General features: G+C 30.4%; 2 protein-coding genes across 3 annotated transcripts in view; one reads left to right on the top strand and one right to left on the bottom strand.

Annotated features, from left to right (window-relative positions):
- Positions 1–760: 760 nt before the first annotated feature.
- On the bottom strand, positions 761–6,873 carry LOC123659525 (islet cell autoantigen 1). Of its 2 annotated transcripts, XM_045594736.1 has the most exons (5): positions 6,170–6,873; positions 5,758–5,988; positions 4,522–4,776; positions 3,426–3,659; positions 761–797 (listed from the first exon to the last, which is right to left on the bottom strand). In XM_045594736.1, the coding sequence occupies exons 1-4, from the start codon at positions 6,737–6,739 to the stop codon at positions 3,432–3,434; spliced, it is 1,284 nt and encodes a 427-aa protein (XP_045450692.1). In that variant the 5' UTR covers positions 6,740–6,873; the 3' UTR covers positions 761–797; positions 3,426–3,431. The 2 variants fall into 2 exon arrangements, with proteins under 2 accessions (XP_045450692.1, XP_045450691.1); XM_045594735.1 differs by lacking the exon at positions 761–797 and having other exon boundaries at positions 3,398–3,659.
- Positions 6,874–7,083: 210 nt separating this feature from the next.
- LOC123659951 (cyclin-dependent kinase 14) overlaps positions 7,084–16,280 on the top strand; it is a 111,327-nt gene continuing 102,130 nt past the window's right edge. Inside the window, exon 1 of the mRNA XM_045595108.1 lies at positions 7,084–7,297. Coding sequence (XP_045451064.1) covers positions 7,228–7,297 — 70 coding nt within the window. The 5' untranslated portion in view covers positions 7,084–7,227. The remainder of the gene's footprint in view (positions 7,298–16,280) is intronic.

Here is a 16,280-nt window from a genome sequence, read left to right on the forward strand (position 1 = left end):
GGCTTCTTTAACTATGAAAGTAATTAAGTTTTTTGTTTTGAATTATTCGTTATATGCAATGTAAACATTAACGCGAAAAAGCGATGAAAACTTGCTCGCGCCACGCCCGGGGCCTGTCGTCTATCACAAATAAATAAGTTTTAAGTAAAATCACGCAACACACGGGAGCGAATGAGATAGAGATATGGTGTACGTTCAGACCGCAATCCGAGCTAGCGCAGCGCAGCTACAAGAACGGGAATTGCCCGCTTAAACTTACGACGCGAACGTTATGCCTACTACCGGTTTATTTCGATACTGTATTACCGATATGATTCGGTTACCGAATGATTCTCTTACCGTTATTTTGATTCGATAAGTACCGTTTTATAAAGATAAATAACCCATACCGGAATATCCCTGGTTGTCACTGTGTATTATATAGTCAATTAATACCTACGTTATAATTGTCATTATTTATCTAATAGTTACAACGTTATAATTATTATTTTAACAATTATTTGGTTTACATTGGGAGGTTAGTGTGTGTAGTTAGTACTTTATCGTGCTAATATTATATATTGAAAAAATATTAATAACATAACATAAAACGCAAAACTCTTTCTTTAATTTCCACTTTGCTGTTTATGGGACTGCTGTACACCCTTTGCTTCATTGTTATTTAACTTTTAGAAAGATAAGACTTTTGTCTTCAAGCATTACGAAATCATCGAAGTTGAAGACTCGACGAAGCCTGCTAAACGCCGCCCAGCCCAACCGAATCCTCCGATTGGCTTCCTTCTCGAAGTTGTTGCGGCCTAGTTGGATGGTATGGTCTAGGTAAATATAATTCTGAACAACTTCGAAAAGGACGGATCGACTGATACCAGTCTCGGTATGACTTGGTTGTTAAACATCTTTCGTTTTGTGATTTTTCTTACAATGTAAATTAAAATTTAACGAAATAAAAACTCTTATTTTCAGAGCAACGCAATTTGTTTATTTATAAAGAAATACCTTATATGGAAAAAAAAAATTGAAAAGAAAAATATAGTTGAACAGTTTCTTTTTTTATAATCATGCAATCCAAAGAAGTCTCATTTGGAATAAAAATTGAAAATTATATTAGATTCTGCGCGCGACTTCGTCCGCGTGGAACAGTGGCGCGCGCAATATTTGATCATTATTTTGCTGCGATTTCATTTTAAGACTGCGATATCTCCTGAGATACTCATTGAAATCGATTTATGTAAAAGGCTATTTTGTTTTAAATTAAATACTTGTGATGAATAAAGTATTTATATAAATAAGGATTACTATCATTTTTATAAAAACATCTTCGCAAACAATGCATTATTTTAGGACAATCTTGGTTAGCATAAAAAAGGTTATAGTGAGCCAACCTTAAAAGATAGATATATGCTGTCGCGGACGTTTTTTTTGTTTTCACAGCGCACGCAGCGGAAGCTCTCAAAAGGAAAAAAGAACCCCCGATTTTGAAACATTCTTCACTGGTGCTCCGCTCCTTTTGGTCTTTGCGTGATGATATATATTTCCTCGATAAATGGGCTATCTAACACTAAAAGAGTTTTTCAAATCGGAGCAGTAGTTTCTGAGATTAGCGCGTTCAAACAAACAAACAAACAAACAATCTCTCCAGTTTTATAATATTAGTATAGATTGCTCACTTAAGTGTGTAAATTTTTATAAAATCAAATGATTTTTTACACACACATATATATATATATATATATTAATTCAAAGCTGAAAATAATAAAACACATACATTAGAACACCAATTTTATTTTTAAGATTAAAATATAAAGTGATTACAATAATATATTGGAATGTTAAATAATAATAAACATTATAAAGTAACATCTGCACAAAATCTTTGGTATTATTTTTGTTATAAACATTAGACTAGATTTTCTTTACCTTTGGTTTCGTAATACAATCAGGTCAGCTATCAGGGAATGTTTTGTCCCTGTATAATATTTTGTGTTAAACACTACGCACAAAAAACTAATCATATTTTATTTAATGACTGAGATTTTAAATTAATAGGTTTTGATTTACATCAAAATAAATGAACTTTTTTCAAATATACATAATTATATGCCTATCCAGTAAATAAAGCCTTTTTATAAAAAGCATAACAGTTCATTCGTAAATTTTAAATAAATTTCAAGTATCTTTCTTATTTTATCACTCATTGGTTAATTCTTCTCTTAAAATACATTTGTAAAATTTTAAATCGATATACTAACTAAAAGGGCAATCCACGTCTAATTCACCATAATGTAAATTGTCTGTTGCATTATTTACTTTTGTCAATATTTTGTAAATGTTTCGATGGTAGGTCTTTACTAGTATTTATTTTAAGCACTTTGACACATCATCTATATCTGTTCATAACAGAAAATTATGTATATGGTCCTCCTATTTCTGCTCTCCATAATGACACAAATTTTAGCTTGTCAAAAAAGTAAGCAATAAAACATTTTTTAATTTTTATTTTCCAAAGTAATCAATTGATTAAATTATAAAGAGTATGCAGCCATATAGCCACACAATTTTACAATTAATTATCCTAGTTTTACCTTAACATTAAATAGATGTATTATACAATGTGTTACAAAACTGGCATCGTTCCATTTAACTGCAATATCAGAATCAATATTATAGCCTGAATATGACACTTACTTGTCCCAACAATTAAATAAAAATTATAAACTAATTATTACTTTTATAAGTATAATTTTATAATTATCCTTGTGTGTATGTTAGCGGTGTATCAATGACTGAGTCCACTGAGTTTTACTGTTAAGTCGGGTATTTATAGTCAATTTTCCCACGTCTTCTCAACATAATTTTTCAAAGTTGTTGATTTCAAGGTTACGTAATAATGAGTTGTACTTACTTCTGCTTATTTCACGTATAAATTCGGCTATTACGTGGCCTCTATGTATCTGACTATATGGCGCTAAACGGAAGGATGCCAGTTTAATAACACTTTGTATATCATTAATTACATTCGAGATAAGATGATGTTGTAAGGACAACTTTAGTTTCTATGGACACAGGGGTACATATTCTTTTTTTATGTACTACTTTTTTGTTTCAAAATTCACAAAATTTATTTTATTGTCTAAATTATAAATTATTTAGTTACAAAAGATCTTCAGTTCAATAGCCCTTTTAATTTTTATTTTGAAATAATAATCAGCAAATGTATAATAGAAGCTAGTTTAAAAATAGCAAATCTTTTTTTGCATTTAATAGTTCAACTCATTACAAACATAGATGTCAGCAGTGTAAGCAATGAATAAATTTAGTATGTTTACTATGTATATAAAAAGTATAATATTAATTCGTAAATAAAGTGGTGCTTATTAAAAATAATGGAACAAAATAGTGAAAATATAATTCATAGATATTCTTACTTTTTATTAAGCAGCATGACTTTGATTAGCGTTAGATCCAGGTAAGTTATCGGGATTGGCTAAAGGATCCAATTCTGCAAATAATTTGAACCAAGCAGCTTTATCCTCCTTTTTTGGTGCAGGTTTCGGAAGTTGCTGTTTACTTGGTTGTTCTGTATTTAATTGTTGGTTTGATTTCATTTTGTTTACATGAACTGGAGCCAAAGATTCTTGTAGTAGGTTAGTATTTAGATTCTGAAATGGTAAAACACCCTATGAATAGTATAAGTACGGAAGTTTTTAAAGATGAACAGATCGATGGTCATTTATTTTGCTCCTGAAACTACTGACTTGTTTGTAAAAAAATATTGGCTAATATGCAGTATTTAAACAAATACTATGAGAATAAATTTGGAGAGTAGTTCACAATAAGAATCAGATAGCTGAAAGAAGTTAAAACAAAAAGTTTAATGTAAGGATCTCATATTTAAGATCACCTTAGAGCAGCCTTTCCCAAAGTGGGCGATAATACCCCTTTGTGGGCGCTGCAGGCCCAAAGGGGGTAAGAGACGCAGAAAAAAGTGGTGGTGTTGTGTAGAGGCTTGAGGGGCGATTTAAATCATTTTTCACATTAGCTTTTATATTAAAATCGATTATGTTTGTTTTATTTTGAATAAACGATACATAGTCTAAATACTATAAATTTTCATTACAATTATCATTCTCATTGGCAGGTGTAGCTCGTAAGAGTTAACTTGAGACCTGAACGCCACTGTGTACTGTGCTCAGTTCTCAAGTTAACCCTTGTGGATTATAGTAAAAGTCTCGTTTAGAAGTAATGTTTAATCTCTGCGAATATAGCTTGCAATAATTAATTTAATTTGAAGGTATAGTGGTTTTTAAGTTGGTTTTAAAAATTGGGGCACTATAATTTATTCTCAAAGTAGACAAAATAAGTTTGGGAGCACCTGCCTTAGTCAACAATATTTTATTTAATTTATAATATTTCCCATCTACAATTCAGTGAGATTGAAAACTATACAATGTTTTTAATATTATATAACTACAAATACTATTTTTGGCTAAATTACATACCATTATGATAATAAATATATACCTGAAGTAACTGTGAAGGCATGAATGATCCAAAATTAGCCGGTACGTCTCCACAATTTAACTGCAGTCCTGCTAAGTCTTCGTTGACATCTTTGTTAACAGTTGCTGCCTCTATTCCCGTATCAATGAGATTACCCAATGTTGATGACTCATTGTTTTTGTCTTTGGACAATTGATTTTCATTTTCATTATCTTTAGGGTGCTCTGTCTCAATTGATGTCGAGGGTTTTTCTTGTACTTCATCTTTGTAATCATCCTGAAGATATTAAAATTTATTAGTATCTTAGTTATGTTTTTTAACTTGGCAGGAGGCGCACCCCATAACTGTCACGATTGACCCCATAACTGACACGACTGTCACTACTGCGTCAAAAATACTAAAATGGATTAGCTATTAAATGGTGGTTTATTCATTTTTTTTTTTTGTTGAATTTAACTATATTTTGTTATGAAATAATATATGAATAAGGTACTTCTTTACTATAATGCAATATATTGTTGGCGTGACAATGTGAAATAAATCGATGAACACTGGCCGCATGCATGAAAAAAGGATGACGCATTGTAGCGTAACGCTCATTGTAGCGTTACACTAATTGTCCCATGGCGCTCATTGTACGCTTGCACCGCATTTATTTCTCTTCCACTTTGAGATTCACCTGTGCGTCCGAGGAGATGTTTTGTTATGACGTTGTCACATTAAACTATCGTCCGTAAACTAGCTTTACAGAAGCAATTTTTAATATAATCACAGCCTCCAATTAAATACTTTTTGCAGATGTCTTATAATATAAATTTGACTCAGAATATATTAAATAATTAAAAAAACGAGTTCAATACCCAAATAACATAACAAATTCTTACTTAAATCATTATAATATGTATTAATTTGGCATTTTTGTTGATAAAAACACAACCATCAAAATTTTACATTAAAAGAACCACTTCTTTTATATGACATATCAATATTGTTTTATTTGACTTTACTTTTTGAAGAATGTACCTTCAGAAACGAGGATGGTATGTTCTCTATTATATCTTTTTATGCCAAAAATTGCAATTAATTTTGGTTTATAGATCTTTATTCCAAGGACACTGCATATTACGATGCGAATATTTGTGTAGGCAACTTAATATCTCTGTTTTAACAGCCATCTGACATAATATATAATTTTTGGACTTGTATAAGATACTAAATTGACACATATTTTTAGTATAAAAGCAATTTGTAATTTACCTTGAAAAAAAGCATTTGATCTTTGTCCAATGGTGTCCCTTCTTCTTGATTAGAGTCTACTTCTCCTAAGCTTTTTAAAATACAAAATTCATACTGCGGAGTCTCATTCATTGTATCCACTGCAGCTTGTAAGGTTTGAGCAACTTTTGTTGAGAAATTCATGAATGAATTTTGGTAATTGGATAAGACGTGAGAGAACATGTTACATCTTGCCGCAGCTAATAAATCAATCTAAAAAAGTATTTGACAAATAGTATTTAAAATTTGTATTTCTTTTTAAACAACACGCTAAATTTTAATAATATTTAAAATATTATTATATCTATAAATTTAGTAATTCACTACTTAAAAATGTAATAGCAGTTTACTATTAAGAAATTCAATTGCTATAGATTTGGATATTTTTTCATACCTTTTGTAAAACGTCTAGGGTCAGCTTATCAAAAACCTTCTTACTTTCGCGAACTTGCCTTTGTGCTTTTCTATAATTATCAAGTCCACGTCCAGTATCGGGATCAAGTTGAGCACTGGTCGATTTCATCCAGCTGAGGGCAGCACGATACTCTATACGAGCTTTTTCCATAGCTGAAACCGTTGCTCGCATATCTTTCACAGCTCGGCATCTAAATGTCTCCACTTCATGATAAAGCCTCAACAAAGGTGGTCTTATAGATAAGCGCTGCTGCCCAGAGTAAGATATTGCCTTACCCGCTGATACCATGTGTTTACCCGAAGCTTCACCAGCTTTGCCTGCATCGCGTAAAAATTTACCCAAAGCGTTTTCTTCTTGAGCTAAAATACACAATCGTTCTTGGTACTGGTCTAAAACACGTTGCAATTGCAAGCAACTATCAGATATTGATCGAAACAATTCTAGTTTTGCATCAAGCTCGGCATCAGAAGAAACTATACAATCGTCTTCTTTGGTTCCGAATTTTTTCAATACAGTCTTTTTGGTCACCCAATATTGATGTTGCATCATATTTGCTACACTTTTTTTTACTTAAAAGCGAAAGATTACATAGAAAACACTGAAATCTTCATCTCTAGTTCTGAAAATACTGAATTAAACGATAGTTTAATTTCAGTCTGAAAAGATAAGAAAATGTCACTTTTCACAGTGAATATTGGAAAAAAAACACAAAATATTTATTGATATTAACTGTTAGGATAATGTTGTGAAATTTATTTTATTTTTTTGATTTTAAATAAAATTATGAAATATTGAATAATTAATTATTTTTAGTTCCGTTAAATCGAATAGTATAACACATGGATTGTATGTATATACTGTATAGACTGTCTTTTGTCTATGACGCCATATTTACAATCGGAATGTGGAATGGCCGACGCGTTTCGCATTATGTGCGAATCTATTGTGTTATTATACTAATTGTTAGATAATAATATGCTATATTGTACTAACCAAAATAGTTTTAAGTAACACAATTTTTTGTGGAGACTAAAACGATGTACTGTGCGAGTGATAAAACTATACCCGGAGTGTCATCCTCACAGTCTTCGAAGAATGTCAAAGATGGTAAGTTTGTAGTTGTCAATTTAGAATTGAAACGCTTTTGGTTATGTATACTAACAATTTAAACTTTTAAGTATGTTGAGAGAAAAGTTAAGAACATAAGCTTATAAGAAAAATAAAAAAAGAATGCGGTTATTGCGTAGGCATTTCTAAATTTTTTACAGTGTAAACTTTTCTATAAAACAATTTGATAAGCGTTATATTGTTGATTATTTTTATAAGATTTCTTCTCTCTCAATAAAATATGCTGTGCCTTAATGTAAATTTCATATATTTATTTTTTGTCCACATACCATAAAGGAATATGAAAATAAAAATTATCATACGAAACTATATAACGACTAACGAAAGACTTATCGAACAAATCGAGATTATCAGCGTTTCATTTCATATCGTCTAAAAATATTTTATGTACATAATAGCCTGTATTTTTTATTTAATAACAATAATAATGTTAAAACAAAACCTACTCATTATAAAAACAACAATTTATTTAAAATCTAATTTAAATATGTATGATATTGTAAAACTTCAAGTTATTAATATATATAACGTGCATTTAACCTTATGAACAATAAATAATAAAATAACATAATGTTTTAATTGTAAATATGACCATATCAGTAAATATAAATATAACAGGAAAATTATTAATAAAATGAAACTTAATATGATGAAAAGTGAATATTTTATTACTTTTAAATAATTGCATTGTTGTTTCATGTTACAATTAGTACATATATATTTATATTGATGACTGGTAACTAAATAAAAATACTGTTGTATATATCATACAAAAACTAATAAAAATAATTTTAGAGCCTAGGGTAAAGGTTACTACTGAGAATAGTTATAAATTATTACAAAAAGTATTGATGTTAAGATTTTTCTAAATATTTTGTCTGGTTTTTTTCATAAAACTTTGAACAACTTGTGGTATTATTTTATCGTTGTTTCTTTTTTAGATTAATTTTACATGATAAGTAAATAGCTATGATGTGTAGATGTGATAGCTTATATGATCTTGTGGTGAATTTGGAGCTGAAACTTGCCTTTGTTGATATTCATTAACAATATCTAGATCACATTTTGCATGGTAAAATATGGTAAAACAAAACCCTATCCATCTTTATAAACGAAGTTACTAGATGAGGGATTTTGTTATACTAGCTCTGCGTTTTTAATGTGGAGAAGTTAATCATACATATAGTTGAAACAGCTAGAAAATTTATAAATGTTTTTGTCATAATCCTCTTTGAATATAAGTTTAAAAATAATAAAAATTGCTATCAAAGGCTAAGAGCAATAATTTCTTATATCTGACCACAAAAATGACAGAACTCCCATACAAATTATCACCTTCCACCTTTTTAATCAATATACTGAAAATAATATTTTTATGCTACAAACTTCAAATGGACAAAAAGCATGGACTTTTGAAATCTAGCAATTTTACTGCCTACGGGATAGAGTTCCCGAAAATCTCACATCATTGTGAGTACATTATTATTATACCTATTACCATACTTGCCAACTTGATATGGTCTAGTTTTTTACTTATAGTATCAGAATTTGTTAATCAGTCTGTGTGTCAGGACATGTGGCACATTAAGTGCCTAAAGTAAACAAAAAAACATAACAAATAACTATAAATGTAATTATAGTAGTTGTTTAATATATTATCATATCCAGTGAAGACTTATGTCTTAATAATATTTAAAAAAAACCTCATTTTTCTATTTTCCTTGTATTTATATAAATGCTTGTATAATACGGGAACAAACTGTAAAAATCTTTCGTTATTTGTTTCGCCGATTCGAAGTTCAAGGTTGCATGAATTTCGAATAGCGCATCTGCTTCAGCTAAGTTTGATCGATATTCTATATTCAGTTTAGTGATGCTGAAAATAATATTGATGCCAATAATATTTTTTACACATATACTAGACTATAGCTACGACGTATATTTCTGTGTACTCTACAATTATTGAAGTAACAAAGTGCAGCGTACAATAATATAGCATGTACAGAGCGTATAATTACGATTTGACGCGGTCGCTTTTGGAGATTTCACCTACAAAACGCAAAGTTATTAAACGGTAATAATACTAATCGATCGACATAATTATAAATTTATTGTATGTTTTTTTTTTTTTGTCAACGCCAATCGGGAAAAAGTATTGTTCGAACAAATAAGTTCGCTAAAAGAAATTATAATTTTATTGCTAACGAGATATTTGTTCATTTTCCTATATGTTCATTTGTCTTACCTTCGCTCTAGGAAATTGTACTTAATTATAAACGGTACATTAAAGTCGATTTTGGCTTTTCTTAATCTATCCAATACCTGCGAATACAAATACTTAATTACGCCACAGTAATTTTAAATAATAAAAAGTAGAGTTTCATATTAAACTTTTAACGCCATAAAATATTATTTCTCGTACGAATTCGAATAAAAGTGCGAATTTGATTCCCGCATGATCCGACTTCAGCATGCTTTAAATAATATTACAATACATGCTCTCAACAATATTTAATACTTTTTATATAAGTATAAAATAATAGAACATTTGATTGCATTTGATATTTAATTATTTTTCATAATTAATGTTTGATATTCGTAAATAGTATAACCATGCCACTCTTGTTATCTACGTCTGCACACTTCAGATTTTACTATAGACATTTGTTTTCCTACAGAAGTTTAAATGCATTTTCGCCAAATGTAACGAAAGTCTAAGGAGGACATATGTGAACAGACAGCTATTTTTTACAAAGACATTAAGTTTGGCTAAGTTTTAATCGTGTATTTTTTGTGCATTGATTAGGATTCCAAATGCTATTTTCCTACTTTTAATGACTGTAATACATCTTAATCGTAAATGTTATCGCAATAATGATTAATAAAATGTTATAACTTAGACAAAAACAACATAAGCATATAATCTACATTTAAATTTATAACATAGCGGTATAAATAACGTCTGCAATAAATTTGAAAATATATTATGCTACACCTCATGAGCTCGTTGTTCTCGTATCGCAAAAATCGAACGTAATTAGTATAATAAAAATAACATAAATATTTTAATAACTATTATAATAAAAACATGACATCCGATTTAAAATAATAACACGAATGTGATATACCGATAATGATTTGAAAGTGTTAATTAGTAAATATAGTTATTGTTGGATATATTACTGTAAACGACTGGTGATCCTGTTCCATGTTATTAATAACCTAGTTCCTATATTCACAAAACGAATCGTTTTGTTGACGATTTCTTTAATTTCGAACATGCCGCGGTTAAACTTATAAACATATCAACGGCACCTCTCACATACCTCCATTCTTAAGAAAATATAATCTTTAAACAGCTAGACAAACCTTTTTCAACTTTCAAACAAAAATATAGATCAAAATAAATTTTCTGTTTGGGAACTTCAACTACACCGATATACAAATACACTCATTAAACTCATAACACTTCTTTTTACTGTCGAGGGAAAAAATAACATTGAAATTATTTCTCTCGAGAGAATATTGTTTTAGGTTCAGCTGATTAATTAACACGTAGTAACGAATACGAAGTTTGAATTATAAAAAAATACGAGGACAAACAAGTAGGTTAATTAAATCTAAAAAAACATCTTTACAAGTAATGCATTGTATGGACTAAATATTTTACAGCGGCGTATTAAATTACATAATTAATTTGAGAGACGGTAGTTTAATGCATTTAATTGCGGCTTTCTCTTATAATTTATATCTGTACGTCAGATTTCGCTCACGGTTCATTTCGCATGGTCGACGATGCGCTTGTAACAGCAGTATGTAAGATGAAACAAAAATCACGTAAATAATTATAACTGTGAATATTCTCTACATAAATAGATTGCCTAATTAACTTATCTAGATTTTGTTAAGTTAAACATGTCACGAATTGCGTAGGCTTCAGAATAAGCACGTAAGTTCCAGATAGTCGATTGATATAATATATGTATTAACACGTCTTCTAAATATTTTGCCAATTCAGCTCTATATTTTTTTTCTCAGGCAAATTTGGTCTTAGTATCCATAATATTATTGAAGGAAATTCTTAAAGGATCACTTTAGTTTCAAATAGTAGATTTCCTTCGCGTTCGATCTTGATAAAATATTATCTTATCATATTTCTATAAATACATCTAAAATTAATTTATTAGTTATCTGTTTGTACACCAAATTACACGAATTACACGCTCTTGAAGAGCTATGAAATCAGCTCGCTTTTATCCTTCAAGAGACCAACGATTAATCACACGTTCTTCATAACATGACATGTACATGATATAACCCGTTGTGCGTGTATGGTATCGAATATTATCATTTTTACATGGAGATCATCGTATAAAATTTAACGCGGACATCGTAACCCGATGTACGAAAAACGATTGATATTCTCGTAAAACGTAAACGTACTTTATTGACGACCTCGATTATTATATTTTATAAGTAATAACAATATTTAGAAAGTAACAATAAACACACAAATGTTTATGCGTTTATAAATTAATAGTATGAGTAGTATACTTATATATTCATCTAAATTATAAAAAAAAGTATTAACTTTCTTAAAAATAATAATGTATACACAAAGTCCTGTTTTACAGTATTACAATATTATATAAATAAATAAATATAAATATCTTATAACATACACACACGGTCGTCTGTTCCGGTGGTAAGCAACTTAATGCTTGTGTTATTGGCAACAGCCGGCTGTTATAGCTAAATATATATTTTTTTTTTTTGATAAATACACATAGAAATATTACATATATAAATACAAATATTACACCCAGATTCAGGCGAGAATCGGACGCACAATCCACACAAACTGCGCCAACGAGCTAGTCACAAAGTATTAATGGTATCTTACTTATAATTGATTTCGTCTTGTATTTTTCTCCAATACTCACAACTCTCAACACACAAGGCTTTTTAGATTTAATGAATAAATTCAACAGTCCTTCGAATAAAATGTGTAAAATAGTATAAGTTTGACAGTCATATGTTTATTCATTCACTTAAATTAAGAGGCATCCTTTAACAATACAGATTGGTTATGTAGACGGTAAAGGGGATGGAGGGAAGTCTAACTTTAGTCTAACAGGACATCGTAAGATATTTGAGTTAGAAAATTAAAAAAATAAAAATAAAAAATATTCTTTATTGGTAACAAAACACTGCTTACGTAAAATAAAATTCAACAAAATTCAATCCTAATACTAAAATACAAAGTTTTACATTAAAAAAAAATGAATTTGTGATGTTGAGACATCGTTGCCCCAACACTGATTTTCAGTGAGCACCCTAATTTCATGCAATGATGTGCAAATGTAGTTATAAAAATATCTGTTAATCACCACTTCGTTTGTGTGGAAATTTACCATAAAATTGAACTAAAACTTATTGAATACACAGTTCCTATGATATAAATTTTTGATTTATTGTCGATAGGATGTATGTTACACTATTCTGGAATAAAAGCCATCAAAAGCCAATATGTCCATCTGTTTTAGTGTAATAAACATCCATTCATCTAAATTCTCATGGTAAATAGTATTAAGAAGTAAAATTGCTAGGAAAAATTTTATTATATCGTCTTTACTAAAACGAGCGAAAATAGCACATTCAACATTTTTGAAAGTAACTAAGAAGTTTTTGTAAAAAAAATTTATAAAATACAGAAGTACTTCAACTAAGCTACAATTACGTAAGCTCAGGTTTGTTCTAGTTCGAAACGTTGCCTAGGTTAGTGGCCTGTAATGAGCTAAATGTTATAGGTCAAGGGAATATACGATAATATGTCCTTTTACCTCTACACGTGTAAGTTATTTAATTTATTCCTACAACTTTTTTGCTTACAAATGTAATTAAAATGTTCTGTAATTTTTTTTAATCATATAAAATCGTCAATATGCCACGGCAGTCACAAACTTTTTTCCCTAAGTACTAAATTTGTCCTATTCTTTATTATGAAAGTAGGAATACAAAATTAAATTTTTACTCGAACTCTTAAAAATAGAAATAAAGCTTAGAATTTCAAGACGCCGCGTTGGCGCAACGGTCACAGCCATCAATTGCACTTGTTGCGCTGGCGGTTGCGGGTTCGATCCCCGCACATGACAAACATTTGTATTGGCCATACAGATGTTTGCCGTGATCTGGGTGTTTGTGCAGTCCTTGTGGGTCTCCCCACCGTACCTCGGAGAGCAAGTTAAGTCGTCGGATAACGATCGTTACTCATAGTAGGGAATATATTTGCCAACCCGCATTGGAGCAGCGTGGTGGATTAAGCTCTGATCCTTCTCCGATATTGGGAAAGAGGCCTATGCCCAGTAGTGGGATATTACAGGCTGAAGCGATTAGAATTGTTTTGTATCCGTTTATACCTCTTACTTCTTATATTTATACTCTTCGGTGCGTCAAAGCCAGTACTGCGGTCACCAACCCGCCTGCCCAGCGTGGTGACTATGGGCAAAACACATGATTTCACGTTATTTTTGGCATGAACTTGTGGAGGCCTATGTCCAGCAGTGGACTGTATAGGCTGTAATGACGATATCTCTTACTCATCTCGAAAAAAGGTGTAAATAAAATTACAATTTCGTAACAATTGCTCTCGCGACATATTCAAACATGTCAAAGCAAAAAAAAATCTCCGACGAAAAGAATATTTTTTACTAGGGGAGTTCTGTTAAAACTAATTTATTTATAACAATGACTTCAGGAAGTACGAGGAACACTCGACTCGTATAGGAACTAATTTTACTGAATCAATTGCATGCATCCAAAACTTGAACCTACAAATAAACAAAGGTCTCCTTAATATGTACAGTGTGTATGTACGTAGTGCATGTATTGAATAAAGTGCCTTCCAAATTCGATTCAATTTTGCACCTGGCGTTGTCGTTCAATTTTTTTTTTTCAATTACTGGGATTGTGGGTAAGTCTGTAATCAGTGCTAAAATATCTTGATTTATAAGTTTATTTTTATTATTTGCATAGGTGAATTTGACGAGTAAAAGGAGTTATGGCATTATTTTATAAGTTTTAATTTTTGATATTTTTACTTTAATAATTCATTAATCTTAATATTTTTTTTACTACCAATAAAAAGTTTAATAAAAAAGTAGTCAATTGTCTAGCTCTGTCGTATTAATATTCAACGAAATAAAAGGGTTAAGCGGCAATTACGAAGTTAACGTGCATTCGGTAATGAATGTATTGATGCGTCAAGCTTCGTGCGAGGTGTATTCATGAAAGACCGGGGTGCTCCGGGTGCCGTCTGACACAATTCCGGGCGCCGGCGCGGCGGGTCGGGAGACTGCAACCCAGCCAGACGACACGCGGTCATCCCGACGAGCGCTCCCGCCAATCGCCTACCGATCCCGAAACATATTACGATCTCGTGAATTTTAAAATTCGTGTTTCGAATTCTGTTCGAACCTATCTCGTTCGAAATCCATTGTTCGTATATACAATGCTACGTGCGTAATACCGCTTCCGGCTCGGATTATTGAATTGTCTTCGCTCGTGCTGACGAAGTTCTCTCGAAAAGCGTATAGTGTCGTTTTTACGACTTATTTGTTTTAATACATCTAAGAATTGTAACGTTCGATTACGAATTGCGCGCGAGGATAAAAGTTTTTGCATTACTTTCAAGTAATAAGAGAACATTTATTCAAGTGATAGAGAGATCAGAAAGCCGTCAAACTGTATTCCTTCGACAGTTTTAAGGAGTACGAGTACGATGAAGACAGAGCGTACAACGGTCACGAGGACACCTTCGACACTCATAAGAAAAGTAAGTTCTCGTTAATTGAATATTATATAGCAGTTAGATGTAAAAGTAGTTTTATACATTTTTTTTTTTATATTTTATAAAGTGATTTATTTTTAAGTCTTAAATTTTTAACGATCTTAGTCTATGCATTTGGCTTTACATATTATACCCAACAAGGTGTTAGAAAAAGTTGATTATTATTTTATTTCTCCGAATACAAGTGGAACGATCTCTAAATTTAAATTAAATGCTTCTTAAATATTTTAGTTTAACGGTTAACAAATGGTTAACAACTTATCGTTATTCGATCACAGTATTTTTTTTTAATTTCAAGTACAGGTCAAGAATAAAATTAGTCACATCAACCTATAATAATTTGATTTGCTTTCTAATATAAATATAATATAGAAATAATAGAAAATTATGACGCAATCGTATCAGCTGCGAGTGCTGAAGTGTTTAATGAAGGGAAGACATTCTCAAAGGTTTAATCTAGTTTGTAAATAGACTCAGGGCGTTTGCATGTACACCAAGTGTGCTTCCAGTAACTAGTTCTCTCTTTCACGCTAACAGAGTGCATAATTACTTAGATCTAGTCAACGGCGAGAAGCGCGTCTTAATCGACTGTTTCTAACATAAGTATGGATATGCATATATGTATCTATTCATTGACTTATCTTGTGAATTGCAAGTATATTTTTGTTTATTTTAATTTAACATCTTTTATTCAATAAAAAAGAAAGTTTTTTTTTTAAATCATAAATGCAAAATAAATAAAAGATAAAATTCCGAAATGATTAATAACAAAGTAATATAAAGTCATAAAAAGATGATTTACAGATATGAATAAGAATTAGAATTAATCTGAGTTTTTGATTATTAATACTTATTAGTGGAAAATTGTTAACGAGATTCAGAAAAAAATAAATAATAATAGACATAATATGCAAAGGGAATAGGCCAGACTTAATAGTGTGTGGAAAGTGCAATATCGATTTAAAATAATGGTTATAAATAAACAAATAAATAGTAACATTTAAATAACTAGTAGGTATTGTTTTGTTTACGCTGAAATATACAAAACGTGGTCGAAACACGAATACTGGTTGAATTATATTAATCTATAATATAAAAATGAGTCGCTGAATG

Source organism: Melitaea cinxia, chromosome 14 (genome assembly GCF_905220565.1).
Source record: "Melitaea cinxia chromosome 14, ilMelCinx1.1, whole genome shotgun sequence".
In the NCBI taxonomy this organism is placed as follows: Eukaryota; Metazoa; Arthropoda; class Insecta; order Lepidoptera; family Nymphalidae; genus Melitaea; species Melitaea cinxia.